The sequence below is a fragment of the Tasmannia lanceolata genome, unplaced genomic scaffold (assembly GCF_043159265.1).
Source record: "Tasmannia lanceolata isolate RefF3 unplaced genomic scaffold, GAP_Taslan_0.1 ptg000012l, whole genome shotgun sequence".
Lineage (NCBI taxonomy): Eukaryota > Viridiplantae > Streptophyta > Magnoliopsida > Canellales > Winteraceae > Tasmannia > Tasmannia lanceolata.
The window spans coordinates 2,376,527-2,398,332 of NW_027518689.1; the positions used below are offsets into that span (position 1 = coordinate 2,376,527).

Genomic DNA, 21,806 nt, shown 5'->3' on the forward strand with positions numbered 1-21,806 from the left:
TTCCTGGCTCCCTGGGTCCGTGGAGGCTGACCCATATCATCGATGAAATTAGGGATCTCTTTCGTATTGCTACTCCTCAAATTCATCATACGAGAAGATCGTCCAATGAATCAGCTGATGCATTGGCAAAACTGGGAGTGGACTTGGTGGGAATGCAAATTTCCTAAAACGGTTTATCTGCGGTGTAAAGCTTCTTCATCAGGCAGTGGCACCTCTTCATGTGGTGTATCTCTGTTTAGTGGTGTGGTGTATGGGGGGTACCATGAACTTGTTGTTTTGTTGAGATATAGTCTAAAGAGTACTGTGTTGGAGGGATGCCTTGTCCCCCACAATGTATTTGTTTTTGGCAATATTAATAAAGTTTATGTTACCTTTCATGTGGTGTATCTCTGTTTAGTGGTGTGGTGTATGGGGGGTACCATGAACTTGTTGTTTTGTTGAGATATAGTCTAAAGAGTACTGTGTTGGAGGGATGCCTTGTCCCCCACAATGTATTTGTTTTTGGCAATATTAATAAAGTTTCTGTTACCTTTCATGTGGTGTATCTCTGTTTAGTGGTGTGGTGTATGGGGGGTACCATGAACTTGTTGTTTTGTTGAGATATAGTCTAAAGAGTACTGTGTTGGAGGGATGCCTTGTCCCCCACAATGTATTTGTTTTTGGCGATATTAATAAAGTTTATGTTACCTTTCATGTGGTGTATCTCTGTTTAGTGGTGTGGTGTATGGGGGTACCATGAACTTGTTGTTTTGTTGAGATATAGTCTAAAGAGTACTGTGTTGGAGGGATGCCTTGTCCCCCACAATGTATTTGTTTTTGGCAATATTAATAAAGTTTCTGTTACCTTTCATGTGGTGTATCTCTGTTTAGTGGTGTGGTGTATGGGGGGTACCATGAACTTGTTGTTTTGTTGAGATATAGTCTAAAGAGTACTGTGTTGGAGGGATGCCTTGTCCCCCACAATGTATTTGTTTTTGGCAATATTAATAAAGTTTCTGTTACCTTTCATGTGGTGTATCTCTGTTTAGTGGTGTGGTGTATGGGGGTACCATGAACTTGTTGTTTTGTTGAGATATAGTCTAAAGAGTACTGTGTTGGAGGGATGCCTTGTCCCCCACAATGTATTTGTTTTCGGCAATATTAATAAAGTTTCTGTTACATTTTTTTTTTGTTTAAAGCATGCTTGATCATACCAAGGCTGGTTTGGGATGCACGAATTTTTTTTTAAATGTTCGAAAAAAAAAACTTTTACAAATTATTTGATTACACATGACAGAATGTAACTTGAACCACCACAGTTCTGGCAGTCAGGTGGTGAAGGCACATACAGCATGAGGGGGGCTATCGCCCCTCAATGACTTGCAAAATCCCTTCTACGGTACATGTATGTACATGCATGCTTAGCTAGTTTAGTTCCCATGGCCCCCCAATGACCAATGTAGGCAAGTGTAAATTAGTCCAGCCCCCAAGTGTAAATTCCTGGCTCCCCCTGCTGGTAGTGTGCAACAAGTGCAATAATTCTGGGAGTGTGCAACAAATACAATAAACAAGGATTTGCTGACAGTCTCCAGTGCAAAAGCATAAAAAAGGTGATGACTCCCAACCTAAAACCCCTAGACCTGACAGGCTTAATGGAAAGTTCAACAAACGATTCTGATATCTCATTGGTCAATGAGGCTGTTCAGAACTTCTCTGTCAAAGGTAAACTTGTTTTTGGAGTTAATTCCACCTTCGTAGCCCTCATTCCTAAATGTAGCAATGCTAATACTACCAAAATGTCGATCCATGTCTCTGTGCAATTTTAATTAAGAAGGTAATGGGGAATCTCATCAGCCCCATGGAATTGGCTTTCATCCAGCCACCTGATCCAAGATAATACTTATGACTTGATGCCCGACTTCCACCATCCCAGTTGGAAAGCTACTGTGTATTAAGGTGGATTTTCTCGAGGCTTTTGACAATGTCAACCGAGAATCCCTCAGGCCTCATCTGGTTCATGGATAAGAAGGGCTTTGATGAAATTTGGTGCAGGTGGGGTCTGTCAATGCATTTGTATTCATTCATTTTCTATACTCATTAATGGTGTACATGTTGATTACCTCACTAGCTGTAATTATCTTAGACAGTGACCCCTATCTCCTCTTCTCTAGATGGAGATCCAGTCTGTCACCCTCACTGAAGAATAACAAAGCAACGGCAACCTCATCTCACCCCTTTTGCTAAAGGTGCTCTCTCTATAACCCATCTGTTATTCGCTAAGGATCTATTATTATTTGTCACGGCTGATTTGGCAACCATACTCAACTAACTCAACAAAGCCTTTGTTCCAAACTAGTTGGGGTCGGCTAAATGAATCCATATTCAGCTGATTTCTTGTATGATTTGGCAACCATACAAGAAATTATTGACTGCCTGCATAAGTCTGCATCAATCTCAGTAGATGTGAAAGGTCTGGCAGGTTTTTGCAGTTCATTATCTTGATTACATGATTCTAGGTCCTCAATCCACTAATTGTTAAAGTAAGAAAGTTTAAAGTTTAAACCATAGTTACCAGGGTGGGATTCGAAACATGAAACGGGAAACACACAGAAAAAAAAAATACAAGGGAAACGAGAAACTAGGAATAATAGAAAATCATACGAGAAACGTCTTAAGAAATGATGTGTTTTTTCCAAAATGATTTCCGTAAGTTCCACATATTTTTCCTACACGTTTCATATGCACTTTCTACGAGTGTTGCAAACGTTTATCACGCATTTACACATTATTTACATAAGTTTTCCCTATGTTTCCTATGTGTTTCAGAAACATTTCTCCAATTTTGTATCATATTTTGGAAACGTTTTTGAAAAGTGTTTACTTCATTTTAGGGGAAATGAGTTTCCCAACCGCGAGAAACGCATTTTATGGGAAACGGGTTTCCCACCCAACCAAGGAGTTTCCGACAACTATGGTTTAAACCATTAATTTTTACAGTTCATTACCTTAAACAAGATGTCTGTTCGAGATAAGACCAAGGTCTCGTAGGTTTGCAGTTTTCCTTGAAAACAAGGAGACGTTTTTAATTTTGGGAAAAATCCATGGAAAATGAGTTTACCAAAGGCAGGAAAATTCATTTTTTTCCCTACATCCAAACAGCCCCTCCGTGTATTAAGGAAAACTATTTGAGGACGCCAAGGGGACAGGGCTGGAACTGCCACTCCCTGTGTGCCCTGCATCTGCAACATCTTTTCAATGACTGAGGAGTTTAACTAGACAAGAAATTGGAGGGTTAAGATTGTCCAATGTAGAGTATGCGCCCATATATTGTAAGGCCTAGCAGATGAACAGTTTGGATCACAAAACCACTAGGGCCCACTATATAACTTCTCTAGATTGAAAGTTTGAAACCCAGTCTAAGTAGCTTTTAAACTTTAATCTTGTTAGACTAATACATGATTGAATGATCAGCCATATCCAGCAATATGATAAAACTAAAGAATCCTGCAAAAGGACAGTTACAGAACAATATAGTAACAGTATATGATTAAGGTGAAAGAAATCTGATGAAAAAAACCCATTATGCCCGATCAAAGCATTACATAACTCCACAATAAATATAGATATTTTTTTACAGTCTATTATTAAGTATTACTTATTTCATTCCAAGCTACAATTTTGTTTTGAGACAGACTTTTTGCTGAGCTGGTGTGGTTTAAGGCTTTAAGGCCAATCAAATATAGATTCGGGGAACAATGTAAGAGCCTCTTTGGATACCTCTAACAGTTATTTGGATACAATCTTATATGCAAATGGTTTTGAAGTTAAATATGGTTATTTGCAAATAATGGTTATAATAGTCTTAGGTTTGGCTAATGCCATTTGACTGCAGATCAAGAGGTCACCGGTTCGAACCCGGTTGGGCCGTATGGATCTTACTCCCCTCCGCTACGAGAATATGGATGGATGGAATTATGGATTTGAAGAAAAGAGCGGAGGGCTGGGTTTGGCTAATGCCATCCTCTGTTTTTATGGGTGGACCGTGGCTCATAGGTGCATCAACTTGTCCGATCGATTAAAAAGACGTGGGATACAAATGGCGAGTCGCTGCGAGCTATGTCAAAATGAGGATGAAAATATTGATCATTTGCTACTCCATTGCGTGTTCTCCCATTGGACATGGATGAATATCATCGGCAGCTTTGGAATGTCTTGGGTTTTTCAAAGGAGGACTGGTAAGGTTATCCTGAACTGGCTGGGTGCTTATAACGGTTGCGTTGGACAACTATTTTGGACGACGATACCCTATGCTGTAACATGGCACATATGGAAGCAATGGAAGGAAAGGAACACCCGCATCTTTTCCGGAAGATGGCAGACTCAGCAATATATTGCTATGGACATAAGAATTTCCTTAATTCGATGTGCGGGCTCAAAAGTAAGTATATCGTACCCCGTGGGATCCATATTGCGGAATTGGCGTGTGGTTTGTTCCGAGAAAAGGCGCCATGTATCCTTTGCCCCTATTTGGTCTCCACCACCGCCGGGATGGATTAAACTCAATTTTGATGGAAGCTCATTCGGAAATCCTGGTAGGGCTGGTTATGGAGGTGTTTTCCGTAACCATATTGGCTCCATCATTGCATCATATGCTGGCCCTGCCGGAACATGCGATGCCAATGACGCGGAGGTGTCAGCTCTTCTATTTGGACTAAAATGGTTCATCAATCAAAATTTGGGTCCTCTGATCGTAGAAGGTGATTCTACGAACATCATCACATGGGCAACTAATCGATGGGGTGGTCCGTGGAGATTGGCGGCCAAGATTGACGAGATCAGGGACCTTGTCAGCATTGTGAAGCTGTATATTGAGCACAGGCTACGAAGTGCGAATTCGATGGTGGATGCGTTGGCAAAGCATGGGGTCAATCTCGAGTCTGTATGTATACTGGAGGGTTCTTTGATATGTGGTAGTGGGTAGTGATTTTCTTTGGATGTATATAGTGGGCTTGCCAGTCAGGGACATCTTGTCCCCATGATTGTAAGTTGGGTTTGAATGAAATAAAATTTGTTACCTTTTTTTTTTTAAAAAAAAAGGAGTCTTAGAAAGGATATAGTTAATGGCTTCCAAAGAGGCTTTAATGTCCCATTTGCAAATAAGAATAAATCAAGATAATTTTACTTGCAAATAAAAACTAATTTTGGTGGCATCCAAAGAGTCCCTAATATTTGTGGATATTAATAACCTACTAGGGTTCTAAATAATTGCAGCTTACCCAAAAAAATATTATTTCCTTGAATAAGAAAGGAGTTTAAAACCAAAATAATGCACATAATTATTTTTTCCTTGAAAAAGAAAGGAGTGTAAAACCAAAATAATGCACATAAATATTATTTCCTTGAATAAGAATGGAGAGTAAAACAAAAATAATGCGCATCATACATAGACAAAATATTGAAGAAATTCAAATCACTCACGAGTTTTTCAATCTTCAATCAGGTATCTGTTTCTCCTGGCACCAAAAGCAAATCTCTGGACACAAACAATAGTAAGAACCAATTAACTTCCACGGCTCCGTCCTATAATTTGTATGGAAAATTTGTTACAGCTTATTTCAGATCAAGTAAAAGGGTTTCAGGCAGGTAATAGAAAATAAATCATTTATTCTTAACTGAAAATATCTGGGAATAAGCTTTTAACCCAGTGAGAAAACGAATGTAAGTGGGTTTCATTGATCCGTTGCTCAGGATGGATCTGATGCAGGGGACAAGGTACTCTGCAACCTGTAGAAACAGAAATTGTAAAGGGAAAATAAAAAAAACCCTAATGTGGGTGTGTATATTTGCATGTATCCATGCCTTTTAATTGCATAATCTGCTATATATTTCACATGTATGTATGTCACTATGGTCAAGTTTGGCGACAATGAATTTTTTTTCATGGAATGTTAGGTTACCAAGTGTTGAGAGGGAGAGGGAGAGAATTTAAAGGGCATGAGTGGCGAGATGATGAAAAGTGGCAGAAAAATAGAACTCTATTTTGAATAGAGTTTTTCTTTTCCCTATTTTTCAGCCACTTTTCACCCTCACCTCACTCATACCACCTTCTTAATTCTCATCACCTCCCACCCTCTTTACCCCTCTCCCACCACTTGAAAAAACAATATTTCATGGAAAATAACTTTCAAGGCTGCCAAACATGGCCTATGTTTCAATGCTACATGCTATCACCAATGATTATATGCTGAAGAAGAAAGGGTGCATCATTTCGAGGAGATGATCATGTAGGGATGCATGTACGTATGTATGTTCATATCTATATTGCATGAATGAAATATGTCAGCATATGCATACTGTCTCTCATATGCATGGTTTTAAATGTCGGTTTCGGTACCGGTTTCGGACCCCACCGAAATCGAAATTTCGGCCGAAATCCAGCAAAACGATAAAAAGATTATTTTATTCGATACAAAATTTCGGTCTAAATTTAGGTAATTTTGGTCGAAATTTTGGTAAAATATTAAGTTAATTAAAAAAAACAGGTTTTTGGGTGAAATTTCGCAAAAAACGAAATTTCGGACGAAATAAAATACCATTTCGGGTAAGTGACGTTTCAGTGTCGGTCCCGACCGAAACCCGAAATTTCGGTCGAAATTTAAAACCATGCTCATATGTATGAGTATGGTTTTAAATATGTGAATGTAGAAACGGGATTACTCAAAGCTTATGTGAATGTATGTATGAATGTGCATTTGTATTTATGTATGCATATCAGCTCCAATGCATGTTTGCAGTTTGTAGAAATGTATATAATCTCATGGTAGAACCCTAATCAACTTTAATCATGTGCAGGAGAAAATATTATAGAAGTGGAGAGCAAATACAATTTTTCCAAGGAAAAAAATAATGGGCAAAAGTACCAGTGGGATCCACCTGTTTGATGATTGAAATCATTCATCATTTGGGACCAACAATAGATGGGCCATACAACAAGATCTCCCTATTCGAAAATTCTACTACTCTGATTTGTAGGGATTTTCCTGATGAATGTAGATCATTCACCTCTGCTTTTTAACCAGCTATTTATATGCTACATAATGCAAGTACTAGGATAATCCATTTTTGTGGTGTGCATCCATAATGAGGCCGACCAGACGACTGGTTTATATCATCAAATAGGTTGACCCATCTATACTTTTGCCGGTGATGTTTTTTCTTGGAAAAATATGCAGTAGTGCTTTAAAAGGCGAATGTGAGGCAAGGTTAACGTTAGAAATATCTTTTTCTTTAATTTTAAAATATAAAAAATAAGGAATTGTAAAGAAAATAAAGAAAAAATCAGGGAAATTGTGAACACTGAATAATAATTCACAAAGAAACCAACAATTCAACATAATATTTAATACTATATACTGGATTAAGTGTAATTAGTAAAAATGAATAAACACAAATCAAGTCAATAATCTAAAGTAATATGCAACAAAAGTTACATAGAACTTAAGAACTAATAAACCATAAAATTAACAAAAAAGGTCTCTCAGCTACAAGACAATAACAAATTAAAAGTTCGTAGTGTCATATTCTTAAGACTAGATGGCACCAAGCAACTTGAAAGAAAAGCATCTTCCCATAGCCTTTATTCTACCCCATTCCACCCAAACTATAATAGTTAGGGCTTAAAGGGGCAAAAAAGCAAAAGAAAGAATAAAGAAACGAAACCAAAAAAAATTAAGTCAAGGTTTTCATAATCATTGTGATGGTTGTGAGACTAAACACCTCAAGAAGATGCATATGCCTTACAAGCAAGGCCACTTGCACTATGCATAACATCTAAGCCTGGAGGCATTAAATCTGCGTCTTGGATCAAGGCATACACCTAACCCATCATGCCATTTTAAACCTTGACGTGCATGGAGAGCATATCCACTCTCTATTGAGGTGTCCACAGATGTCAGAACCTAATCAAATATTGATCATTTAATGCTTAAAATCTTACCACTTCAGCTGGTTCTGCTAAAACATTGATGAAAAATTTAGCCTGTTATTCAACCACTGCATTAGTACACCTGTTAAAAGCATGCCTAAACAAACAAATACATGGTAGGATTCCATATTCTACCTGTTTTGTGATAGCCCCAGACATGAGAAGATCAGTTGTGACCATCCCTGGCTGCAAACCGTAAAATACAATATCGATGAGCTATTACTAAAATGAAAGGATTGTACTAGAAACTCATCAAACATCAACAAACTGACCGAAATTTCCCAAACAAACTGAAGTGTTAATGACCAAAGTGACCTGTTATATGTTCTGTCATACAGTCATGGTTTTAAATTCCGGCCGAAATCTGAAATTTCGGATTTTGGTTGAAGCTGAAACTGAAATTTCACGAAATCCGAAATTTTGGGTTTACCAAATTTCGGTGTAAATTTCGGGAAATTGATTTTTTAAAAAGAAATATAGTATTATTACGAAATTTAAGTAATTTCGGCCGTAATTTCGGATTTAATAACATATTACTTGTTTTTCTATTACCGGATTTCAGCCAAAATTTCGGGATTTCGGCCGAAATTTCAGTTTTGGCCAAGGCCGAAATTGGGACTAAAACCGAAATTTAAAACCATGCATACAGTTGATATAGACCATCCAAATCTGATTTCCTTAAATGGTGTCTACCACACCAAATTGTAGCATGGTTATCATAGATTCTTTAAAGTGATGTTATTGATCAACTGATATAAAGTTGAGGCTCTAATAATTAATATTGTTGGAGGCCACATTTTATCCTTTCTAACCCCAGCTACATGGCAGTTCATCCGACTCTTTGTCCTTCCCCTATTCATGTTTCTTGTGCACCACCTTTTATACCAATTTGTCTGGCAAGAAAAAAATCCGACGACATCCTACTACTAGTGATTATGCCCTGTTTGCATCTGCCATTGGTGCCGCTGCTACTGCCATGCTAGAGTCCATAGCTGTTGCAAGTTGCAACCACCACAACGAATTCCAGTAAAGAGGTTGAAGAGTGTCTCCTATGTACCTACCTGTAGTATGTTCCTACATAAATATGTACTTTGAACAATATTATTGTTCACTTATACATACTTTGAATAATGTTTCCTAAGAAGGTACTCTTTTATATCATTGGATTTATGTATTAAGTATTAGAAATAAGAGAGTATACTCTTTTCTTAATTGGGATAGTCCCCTCTAGTGTATTTATGATTACTCTTTTACACTAGGTGGGGTTGTCCCAAGTAAGAAAAAGGGAGAATGTATCATTTCCCTTATAAATTTATGAAGCATTAATTATCTCGGTCTTTTGCACTCAAGCTCGTTGGTTTATAACTTTATATAATTGTTGTTTTTGTTATTTAGGTTTTAAGTAGTTATCTAGGGGTACTTCTAACCTTTTTTTGTTTTTTAACACTCATAATCAGTACTTCAATATAGTAATATGATCATTAAGTGTCGTAGGGTGAGAGTTGTGATCTAAAGTTCTAAACTCTTACTCTCCCCCTTTCCCCCTTATGTTTCCCATGCATGCACTTCTTTACTCTTTGTTCCCTTTTATGGTATTAGAGCAAGCCCTAAAGTAGGCTGGGTCTTAGAACTGGTTTCCTCTCTTCTTAATCTTCATCCTTTTTCTTTCATTTATTTGGTTCAAATTGTTAAGAGTTCAGTTAGTTTAGTTTGATTTATGTGGTGTTTCAGTGTACAACATTTATTTTATTTCTTATGTCATTTACTTTAGTAGGACGGGGCCTATCATTGTTGGCCCTTGTGACAACTATTTGAGTTCAACAGAAGTGAATAATATATAAAACAAGCAGTCATGGTGCTAGTTCATCCTCCATTTTTCATTCCTCTTCTTTTGTCTCTTCTCTCCTCTTTCTATCTTTTATTCTTACGTTTTTGTCCTCCTTCCGATGTGGTGATTGAATAAGAACTGAACATGATATCAGAGCGTAGTTGATTAAGATCCAAAAGGAGTGTTCTCCAATTCAAACCCCTAACTCCATCATCTCATCCAATTCGAAACCCTAGCCTTCTCTGTATTCTATTTTAAAACCTATTCCCTAAACGCATCCCTCATCTATATGAAATCCTAAACCCTAATTCCATTCCTTGTTAATGAAAAGCCCTAGCCTTCTCTTTATCCAGTTTGAGACCCTAAACCCTAGTCTTCTCTTTATCCCACCAAGAGAACTTGGACAAAGTGGAGGTTGCCACCAACATGATTTCCTTGACAGGTTCATTGACCTCATTTGGGAACCAAAATTGATCAGGTCCATTCTCATTTCTGATTGCCATTTTCCTGAAACAAACAAAGCTTAATATGAGTCAAATCATCAGTCATTCCCCTTCGTTGCTCTCCGCCACTTGCTCCTCCGTTCGTGATCCAATGCGGTGTTCATTCCATTGCACCCATTAATGAAGGTTTTGTTGTTCATGAATAGTCACCATGTATTTGGTTTTTTGTGCCTTTAGATGTTACACATGATGAATCACTTGGATTTTTGTTTCTCATTGGATGATCCACGAGAGACGATAAATAAGCTGACAGATGACACCATGAGACACCTAATAGACTAACCAGAACAATATAAACATCATAAATTACATAAAAAAAAATAGATAGCTATTAAATAAAGGGAAAGTGATATATCCGCCCCATTTGATTACTTGGGACACCCAGCAGCAATGTACATGGCAATCAGCCCCATTGAATCCTTCTGACGTGAAGTACATCAGCCCCTCTGCAGTCAATGATACGCTGCTGCTGAGTGTCCCAAGTAATCAAAAGGGGCGGATTTATCACTTCCCTAAATAAAATGTGTCAAAATCAGTAAATATGAAAAAGTAATAAATCTCCTCTTACCATGCGACTGAGAAAGGCGCAGCAATATCAACAAAGACGTGATAAATATCAGTCAACACACCCAATCCTTACAATTCCATTGTCCTCCAGGTACATACTCCAAATATACATAAAACTATGATAAGTCTCAACCTCTCCTACAATCATGAATTTCCTATCTTGACCTCTTCTAAAAGTGAGCATCTTACAAAACTAAACAGTGTCTTTCAAACTGAAATAGATTCCACCTCCCAAAAGCCAGAGACCTTTACACAAATAGGTCCATCTCAAGTACTACCAAAGATCAGGTATCAAACAGAAAAATATTCGAAATCATAAAAGAATAATATGAACGTTGTTTCAAATTGCACGTGACATCAGCATGTCATTGCAATGATGTCATATAAAGGGGTCTGTTTCAGGCCCTTGTTTCTACTGTTCTTGCTGCTCCTTTCTTTGTTGAATGAGCTGCTGGGTGTGGACTGTTGGATGCGTGAGGCTACATCAGATACAAAACATGTGCCACTGCATAGGTTTTGAGGTTTCTTAGTCATTTGTTTCTTTTTTCTTAAAAAGTCATTCTTCACCAATTCAAGAAAAATACTCATCATCAACTAAAGTTACTGCTGGTTGATCATCAAAAGGATACAATCTGGGTAAAGTTCACAATCAAGCACCAACTGACTCAAGAAGGAAATAGGGCACAAAATTCGCAACCCAAGCCTTTGAGATGGAAGACTATTAAATGCGGATCTCTTCTAAATCTATTATTTTATCAAATATTTCTCAACATTATCACTAGATAGGAGGGAAGGTAGCAAGCACCGTATCTTCAGGAATTATTTGATGCTATTATAATAGATAAACCTTGTGAAAATAAATAAACAGAAAAAACACATACCGATAGGTTATGCACCATAACATTTTTAACCTCTTGCATCCGTAATTCAGCCTGAAACACATCAGATAACCTCTCATTTAAGACACAACAACTATAAACAATTTTAGCATCATTATACTTTTTTGAACCAAAATAAGGAATGTAATTAGCATTATTAATTTATTATACTTCTGCTACTCCCACGTGCTAAAAATTACTAAAGCATATTACACACCGGAAATAACAATGAGGGAAAGAATCAACTGTACAAGCTTACACTACTGGAGGTATTTAAAGAAATGTTGCTTTCACTAACTAGGTCATCCAGTCTCCGAGGAAATTTAAGAGAAATGACAGGAGCTCCTCAATTATTAAGGATATGAATATGAGTTGTAAGTAAAATAATATTTCCAAGTTTATATAGGTTGTAAGTAAAATAATTGTTTCAAGTTTGAGCAGCTCATGCAAATATTAAACACTTTTAGCAAAAGACATGTCTTACGTGACAGACCCATATCACATAGGTGGGCCAACTGTTGATCAGATGAGCCCCATGAGCCCTATGATCCCCAACACAAATGGATAGTTGAAATGGAAATGAAAAACAATGCAAATTATACCACCACAGTTGAAAACTTCCATTTAACAGTGGGGCTTGGTGAGGTCTTTATTGTATGCACATGTGGATGTACACCTATGGAAATAGGAAAAAAGTAGTATGACTTTCTTACAGGACTTTTATCCTTTCTCATCATTTTTATGTTCCCAAGGGCATTGTTGGGAAAAAAAAGGATGAAAAAGAAGTACCACGACCAAATGTACAAGCAGTCTTCTTTGCCTTTATATTAGTACAGATTTACCGCTGAGTTGGCATGAAACTAAAACTGCTTACAGCTTAAGACCACTGCAAAGGATTTATAGAATTGGTTATGGTGTTTGACTACAAAGAAAGAGGTATCATTTCATTTCTTGTGCAACTATGATGGACAATAAACAGGTTTATGATCAGAGACACCTAGTATATCAAACATTGTTAAAAGAGAGATGGTAAATAATCCAAAACCAAGCAAACAAGAGTGAAACATCAACAATCCTAGCAATGTATCAGGCATGCACACACAAGGCTTGCAAATGTTCGCATAAATAGACACATAGGCATATCTAGCAGAAAAGGCAGAATTGTGTCTTACACTTTCATATTGACTTGTACCTGTATGGATTTTGTTAAGTGCACCACACTGCGTTTAGTTGCCCCATAAGCTGCAAATCTAAAAAAAGGCAATAAAAGAACAATTATCCAACTAAGTTAGGCTAGGCAAAAAGAACTGGACAGGTTGCTCTTAAAAATAGTGAAGAACATTCAGGTCCATCAATTGTTCCCTAAAACATATGAATATCTGGATTTTCCAAGGTTTTAAATTTTTAATATTCACAGTACGTTCTGATATATTTGTAAATGTCTAAATAATACAGAATAACATATGTATATTTAATGGCGCATTAATACTAATAGAGAATATGGAAGATCTGTGGGCAGTCCTTCTAGCATACAACTCATGCCAACACACCTGCCCCATCACCATTTGGAAGATTAAATGCAAAATTTTGGTTATAGTGCAGTATTTTTCTTCAAGAATAATCATTTCGGAGTAAGAAAATTAGAAGGTACTGTTTTCCTATGATTCCTGTAATTTAGATGAACTTGAAAGAAGAAAACATTTGATGAAGAGTATAGACCTCCTATGGTCACAACCCATGTGCCTGCACCATGATCATTTGGAAGATCCAGTCAAAAACATCAGCAATAATGTATTATTTTTTTCAAGAAACATAATTTGTCAGGTTAGCTGTCTAAAATGTCATTGTTTCATTATTTTAACAATAAGGGAGGAGGAAGCACATATGCCGAAAAATGTTAGATATCTCATTCCTAAGACAAACAAATATGGTATGCCTAATTAAATGTATAAAAAATCCTAAGACAAACAAATACAGTATGACAAATTAAATGTATAACAGATAAGGCATCAGTGTTGGTGCTCTTTTTCTGCTCAATAACCAAATAAAGGAAATGCAAGAAAAGCTAAAGTAAACTGAAACAAATGATACCGAGGGGTTTCGGGTTTAGGGTTTTATGAGAACAAAACTAAAGTAAAATGAAACAAATGGTACCGAGGGGTTGGCCTTCCATCTGAACCAGCTCCATCAATGTTGAAAATATGACCCCCTCTAGGCTGGTCCAACATCATCTTTATTGCCTACAAATCACACAATAGACAGAAAAAGAAGATAAACTAGTTATGTGTAACAGTCATCAAATCAGAAAAGAGAGCAGACTGTAGTTATACCTCTCTGCAACAGAGCATCAACCCAAGAGTGTTTGTCGTGACAACCTCTCTATTAAAACAAGATTAAGCAGTTAATGATTGAAAAGACTGCATGTGAGGTGGAAGAGAAAAATAATAGGTTTATGAAAGTTTCATAGCTTACATGAGATCATCATCAGAAGTTTCGGCCAGTGGTTTATAGCTGTAGGCGTTCGATCCAGCATTGTTAATCTGCATACTTTCTCAAAATAAAGGAGGATACTCAGTTCAAGAATCAAAACTCAGTTATGAAGACAATTCCAAAACAGAAATATTTTTCCATGTTGTCAAAACACTTGATTCTTATTGGAATAAAAAACTGAAAATGGAAAATTAGAAAAGCTAGACTAAAACAAAGTAGAGAACAGTGTAACAGAGATGCAGTCAAGAAAACGGAGTAACAAAGATTCTCAATATGAAAATGGAGTTCATTCAGCAATATGAAGCCATAAAGTTTTTATCCAAATGTGAAAATATGGTTTTGAACGTGAAAGCTGACTATGACCCACGATTGACTCTGATAGAAATAACAAGACTTACCGGGAAACCCATACATAGTTGTTCATCCTCTACTTCTTTGGATTATTGTGCCTCCAATTATATGGCTGAAGTCGACAATAATCTCTCACATATGTAGTGGTATAATGATCACTGGAAGATTTTCATAGCTAATGGGGATCATTTACTAGGGGTGCAACTTGGGTCATGCTCAACTCGAACCCGGTGGGTTCAACCCTTAGAAGAACGAAGAGTGTTTATGTAATATTTTCTATATATATTTTCAAAATTCAAGTACATCAAAAAATAGTAATTTCTAACCATCTTCACAAATATCTTTTAAATTTTAAGTACATCAAAAAGTAGTAATTTCTAAACATCTTAATTTTTGTGCCCTCTTTCCTGGTGCCTTCTGAGGATGCCTTTGTGCCTGCTCCAATGAAGTATTTTGAAGAGTTTGACGAGTTTGATAAAAGAAAGTTGGTGCTAGTGGGACTGATGGTGTAATACGAGCAGGTTCGGAGGGCCATGGGAGCAGTTCCCATCTCTTCGGGAGCACTATGGGAGCGGTTCCCATCCTAAGGAGCGTCAAATCGGAGGTTCTATCATGGGAGCGGCACCTATGAGGAAGGTTCCTGCTTCTAAGGTTCAACCCGATTTTAGGTTGCTTTGGGTTGGTATTTTCTTGGGTTGGTTAGGTTAGGGTTGGAAAAAGTCAAGCGATTTAATTTCGGGTTGGGTTTGGCAAATCGACCCGAACACAAACCCGACCGCCACCCTCTAATTTATCATGATTTTCAAAATCTTAGGGTCGTTTTTTCTTTTTTTTTGTATTTTTTTTGTTTTTGCACTAGGCCAACCCGGCTGAATTTGGAAATAAAGGGTCAGACAGCTCGGGTTAGGGTTGAGAGATTTAGAGACAGGTCAGGTTAGGTTTGACCCTCCTCGACCTGAGGCTCAGGTTGGGTTGGGTTGGGTTGGTTTGGGTTAGGGTTGAGGGAGTGCTACCTCAGGTTGGGGTAGGGTTGGCCTCAACCCGACCCAAGTTGCTACTTTATATCCTTTACGTGGATTTCTTTCTATTTTTAACCCACCTTTTGCTTCCCAACTAAAACATTTTTGTCAAACTTAGACAAACTCTATTCTATCTAGCCATAAGTAAGCTGTCAAACAAGATTGTTGGAAAATGCAATGGAAGAAGACTTGAATGCATTATGTGATAACGACACAAGGGATCTTATTCTGCCCTTCCGATGCTTCTACTATATGCAGTGAGTGAGTGTATCCTATAAAAGTCAGGTTAGAAAGGACTTTGGACAGATATAAGGCACGCCTAGTTGCTTGGGTGATGTAGGACAGCTAGGGGGAAGGAAGAGAAATTCAAGAAAACTATAGAAAAGCACAACGATTTGCAAAACTTGAAGGAATTATGTGTCGGGGTTTTTCTAATGATAAGATAATAACATGGATTGTTAGAAAACTGTCATAAAATTTTTGTTAAAGTATAAAAGATAAATAATGCCTTTCTCCAACAGCTTAAGCTTTTGGAGAAGTTGGTAAGTTAACATGGTATCAAAGCCAAAGGTCTTGAGTTCAAACCTCCCAGATAGCAAAAATCCACATGTGATGGTCGGCCCAAAGTGGGACCACATGTGCCACGTGTTTGCCAAGTGGGCCACACATGCGGGGGAGTGTTAAAGTATAAAAGATAAATAACGCCTTTCTCCAGTAGCTTAAGCTTTTGGAGAATTTGGTAAGTTAACAATTTTGAACTAAAAGGAATTTTTTTATTTTAAAATTGACATATTTCATTGAAAAGAGAGGGACAAGAGGGAAAAGAAATCCCCTGTATTACAACATTTCAATGAGAACTGGAGTGGGCATACCCAACCAGATAGAAACCTTAAAATAAACATAACCAGTCATGCATGTTTTCTTTCCTTCAAATTTCCGTTATCATGCACATTTTCTTTACAAAATTCCCCACAATCCTTCCTGCAACTTTGTGAATCCCTTCACAGCACCCTGATAGATCTAAAACCAGCTCTATTGTGCCGAGCACTTCTCCAACTCCTCCATGATGTGCTTAATTGAAAAATCCAGCATATAAATGAGAAGATGCTCCGGCAACCGATTCAAGAAAACATGATTTTTCTGTTGGCAATCCTCTCTTCCACCAAACGGATACCTATGATCCTGATGGCTTCCCAATTCAGTCGCCTCGCAATCCTTTCCTCAATTAGCAACAGTTGGAAGAAAGGATGATCGTACAAAGGCAAATGGGTATCCTTACTGGATTCCGTCCCACGGGGCCTAAACATGATAAGAGGACAATTTGCAGCTTCAAGTTTAAATAATTCCCATTGCTTTCGGAGAAGATCCCCTGATAACTCTTTGTGGGTCGGATTATTAGTAAAGGCCTTCCCTTCATCAAAGATCATCATCCTCATTCTGGAATATTGAATAAACGGCAAATCTAAGAGAAACAAAAATAAATTAAAAAAAGAGATAATCATAGCATCCCACCATGCCTAAAAGGTATCTAGATTAGCATTTCACATTCCAGACGAAAGGAAGATTGAAGGATAGTGTTAACTTACCAACTTCTCCAAAAGCTTAAGCTGTTGGAGAAAGGCGTTATTTATCTTTTATACTTTAAAAACTCCCCCGCACGTGTGGCCCACTTTGCAAACACGTGGCACATGTGGTCCCACTTTGGGCCAACCATCACATGTGGATTTTTGCTATCCGGGAGGTTTGAACTCGAGACCTTTGGCTCTGATACCATGTTAACTTACCGACTTCTCCAAAGCTTAAGCTGTTGGAGAAAGGCGTTATTTATCTTTTATACTTTAACATATAGAAAACAACTGATAGAAACACAAAATTAGCAAAGGAACTAACAGATTAACTACTATGAAAACATAAAGGATAGGTATCGAAACTAGAAAGATTAACAATATAGAGGGATAAAGGAATTGAAATATAGATGGGTTAGCGTCTCACTAACCAGCCTGAGGCTCCTCACCAAAGATTACACCGCGTCTCACCTTAATAGTGTGGGAGTTCCCCGCGATTTGAATAAGTGAAAATAAAAAAAATTAAAAAAAACTTTTATTCAATATTCCATTATTGGAGCCGATGGCCCTAGGACCTACAATATATAAACTCTTCCCAAAACTTCTAGAGACCTCTACCATGTGGGCCCTCGATGAAAAATAAATACCCCCCCCCCCCCCCCCCCCCCCCCCTCTCCCCTTTTAATATTCTCATTTAAAACCCACAAACGGAAAAAAAAAACTACTAGCAAAATAATGTGGGTGAAGTTACGTGAATAATGACATGAATAGTAGCATATGAATATTGACATAAATGGTAAACCCTAACTCTAGAACAAACTACTACACCTCCCAATTACATTAAAAATAAAAACCCTAATATAACAATTATAACCCTATAAAAATAAGAAGACCCTGAGACACTTCTAATGGGCCTCACTACCATATTTAGCTTCCTTAATGTTTCTTGAGAGGTTCCCCATCATCGGGGCTATAGACATGAGATTCATCCTAAAGTCAATCAAAATCAACATAATTACCTACAAATAAAAACAATGAAACAACAAAAGTTTCCAAAATGAATCTCTTAGAACCCTTTATCAGTTGAAGGACGCTCATGTATCAGACATTAACTATTGAGGGCAAAATTTCTCCTAATAGTTCATCTTAAACATGTATAGTCTAACACTAACATATTTTCAAAATGCAAAAGCCAACTACAACGAATGGGTATTGCAAAGAATTTATAAGCCTTGACAGTATTGGTGGGTGGGAAAATGGGTTTCACTAGATCCCAAATATTACAAAGCCATTATGTATGGAACCGAACGTCTAACACTTGGCAGTATGGGTTCCACTATGAGTATCACCTCCCATGCCACATTTCAAGCATGAATTTCACCCTAGGGCTACAGATGAATGGAATTTCAGATTACAAGTTCCATTTAAAAAAAATGTATAGTAAGATAAATCCATATAACTTAAATAGAGTATGATTTGAAAACCATTAAAAATGCATAGTAAAATCCCCAGGGTTTGCAAGTTCCACAAAACTAAACATCAGGACTATTGGAACTTGGGAGTTCATATAAGTGATACTGAGTGGTTGAAAATAATTTTAAAAAAAGGTGATTATTTCTCAATTTCAATCAGTATCAGGCACAGCAGTTCATTTGTAGACAAAATGATGCCAAGTCATATCTTATTTTTCTACTTATAGTGTCCCATTCGCACAAGATTCACTTCACATGCAACAAGGGATTAATAACAGACAATTTGACACCAGAAACACCATGTCAAAACTTGCAGTAAGTTCACATGTCGTGAAGATAGCATCTATACGAAAAAACGAACAAATATAAAATGGCTAATTTGGTTACAGACCCATATATCAATGTGTTTAAGCTTATCCCGTGCAAATGCAACTAATGCCTTGACATCTTTCCCTTCTCTAACATCACAGACAGTACCCTGCAACAACAAAAGATTTAGAAGAATGAAAATGTTAAAAAAGAAAATAAAAATGGATGAGCCGCATTGCCGACTTGAAGAAGTGAAAAAAGAAAAGATGTGTAGTAGGTACCCACACATGCTGCTCCCCAAATTCCTCCCTTAGGTTCAGAACTGCCGACTCTACGCGTTCAGCTGCATAACACCAGAAAGACATGTTTTTCCTACCTAAAACTTTCTAGAGAAAAATTCTAATAAAATTTCTAACTGCGGATTTAAGAAAGAAAGGAGAAGGGAAAATGGTATTCTATGGAAAGAGCAATATGAAGTACTACTTATAAGCATGAAATGTAATAAAAAAAATAGATATTTCCTATAAAGTGGCCAGATTGTAATATGTCCCAATCAATGGCAAAGATGTTTCACCTAAAACTATTGTGCATATGATGAAAAGCGGAGCTCATACCTGTTCTCGAGCATATTATGACTTTGTCACCTGATCTTAGGAATTCTTTAGCAAGTGCATATCCGATTCCTGTATAGAATGGGAAAAATCATAGTTCAGTAAAGAAACATAAAAAAAAGGGGCGGCCTAGTGCACGAGGCTCCCGCCATTGCGGGGTCTGGGGAGGGCTAGATGTACGCAGCCGCCTTACCCCTGCTTTGCAGAGAGGCTGTTTCCGTGACTCGAACCCGTGACCACCAGTTCACAATGGAGCAAACTTACCGTTGCGCAAAGGCTCGCCCTCAGTAAAGAAACATATAACTAAGAGGAAAATAAAATACAGCATAGAAACAGTGAGTGAGGGCCACAAGAAAATAGTGATGTTGGGTTAACCAAGCTGCTAAGAGCTGTTGCTTGGAACAAATTTCCAAAAAGTAAACATGAAGAAACACCACGGAAAATTTTCCAAATGGTTTGAGACTTGAAAGAAAACCAAGTAGCTACATCAACATGAAATAAAGATTAATTTTCAGTAAGCATCAGATGCTAACTCTTTCGTGAAGTATGTGTCGGGATAGATCAATGTCTCAATAGTTACCTCTAGATATGCACCTACGTGAGGCGTACATGAGACATCTTGAATCGAAACCACCATGGGATTTTAGCATGAGTGAGACTATTCATCCACTGGGCTCCATGATAAAAAGATTGTAGCCTAGAAAGTGCACTAATATGATGATATTGAACATTGAATCAGCACATACTTTCTCTATGCTTTCAACTGCCCATTTGAAGGCCATCACCCATCAGTTCGAATCATCCAATGAGTGCGGTTTTAAGGCCATGGCATCTCTCCTGTGGTGCACAGTGGTTGAGAAAATGATGACCTGATTAGGTGGGGGTGGACCAGGTAACGAGCGTCCAATATCGATGCATCCCCTTAGCAACTGTTCCCTTTAATCTTAAACCCAAATCTCCTTAGCAACTGTTCCCTCTAATCTTAAACCCAAATCCCCAACTAGCCCCAAAGTGAACAAAATACCAAAATGAGAATTCTAACTAATATATCAAAGTTTAGGTACCTAACACCACCCACGGGATGTCAGCACGATCCATACTATTCATCGCCTAGGCCCCATGATAAAAGGATGTTGTAGCCTAGAAACTCGACTACATGATGACTCTCTATACTTTCAGCTTTCCATTTGCAAGCCATCAACCAACAATTCAGATCATCCAATGAGTGTGTTTTTACGAACACGGCATCTCCACCATAAGGCCTATTGAATGGGAACATGATGACATACGTGGGTGGACCAATTAAAGGGCATCTAATATCGATGCATCTCCTTAGCAAATGTCCCCTTTAATCTTAAATCCAAACCCCCAATTAGCCCCAGAGTGATCAAAATACCAAAAATTGAATTCTAACAAATATATCAAAGTTTAGCACTGACCACATCATTTGAACTATCATAATTCAATTAAACTGCTACATAATTCAACAAAAACCAATAAAACTTCGGAAATTTAGAAATATTGGATAATAATAAAACTCACCTTTAGTGGAACCAGTGATAAGAACATTGTAAGGAGGAACCGTGGATTCAGTAACTACATGAGATTCAGGCATAATACTCATGATATTAGGGTTTCTTGATAAAGGACGAAACCCTAGTTTGTGGGTTTTTTGAAGGGCGGCAAATGTTGGAAAACCGAAATACGAGAGAGTTGTTTCAGAGGTTAGAGGAGAGAAAAGGGTTTGGTTTTTGGAGGAATGAGGGGAAAGACTGAGGGAGGGAGAATGGAGAAAAGCCATTGGAGTTGCAGGGGAAAAAAAATGAAAACGGATAAAACGGCTAGGTGCTTTTATCACTAGGCTTGTGTTTAATTTTGATGAGCACTAGTAAGACGTGAAGGGAGACTCGTAGATCGAGACGGCCATCCTCTAAGTAACACGTGTACTAAATTCTCGGTGTTCTCTTAATACTCTCACTAGTTGTTTGGATCGAAGGAAACTTTTTCCATGGAAAATGAAATTTTCTTTTTGTTTATTTCATTTTCCATTGAAAACTTGCTTTTCTTTGGCTCTGTTTGGATTGAAGGAATATTCTATAAAAGTTTGGAAAAGAAAATTTTTCCCAAAATTATTTTTCCATCAGGATTTGCTGGGAGCTTCGCAGAAGGCAATTCGCGAACTAGCTGTCGCAGAAAGCAGCCACAAACACTCAGATTTTGTCTCATTCATTTAATTCATCTAAGTTAGAT

The 21,806-nt window shown here is 37.6% G+C and overlaps 1 protein-coding gene across 2 annotated transcripts; it reads right to left on the bottom strand.

Moving 5' to 3' along the window:
• Positions 1–3,278: 3,278 nt before the first annotated feature.
• Positions 3,279–21,387, bottom strand: NOL (NYC1-like protein). Of its 2 annotated transcripts, XM_077391627.1 has the most exons (14): positions 21,099–21,387; positions 19,560–19,628; positions 19,227–19,288; positions 19,028–19,114; positions 14,212–14,279; positions 14,070–14,118; positions 13,894–13,979; positions 12,932–12,989; positions 11,743–11,793; positions 8,099–8,149; positions 7,976–8,017; positions 5,653–5,763; positions 5,458–5,512; positions 3,279–3,483 (listed from the first exon to the last, which is right to left on the bottom strand). In XM_077391627.1, the coding sequence occupies exons 1-13, from the start codon at positions 21,355–21,357 to the stop codon at positions 5,465–5,467; spliced, it is 1,041 nt and encodes a 346-aa protein (XP_077247742.1). In that variant the 5' UTR covers positions 21,358–21,387; the 3' UTR covers positions 3,279–3,483; positions 5,458–5,464. The 2 variants fall into 2 exon arrangements, with proteins under 2 accessions (XP_077247742.1, XP_077247741.1); XM_077391626.1 differs by lacking the exon at positions 3,279–3,483 and having other exon boundaries at positions 5,359–5,512.
• Between the last annotated feature and the right edge of the window lie 419 nt (positions 21,388–21,806).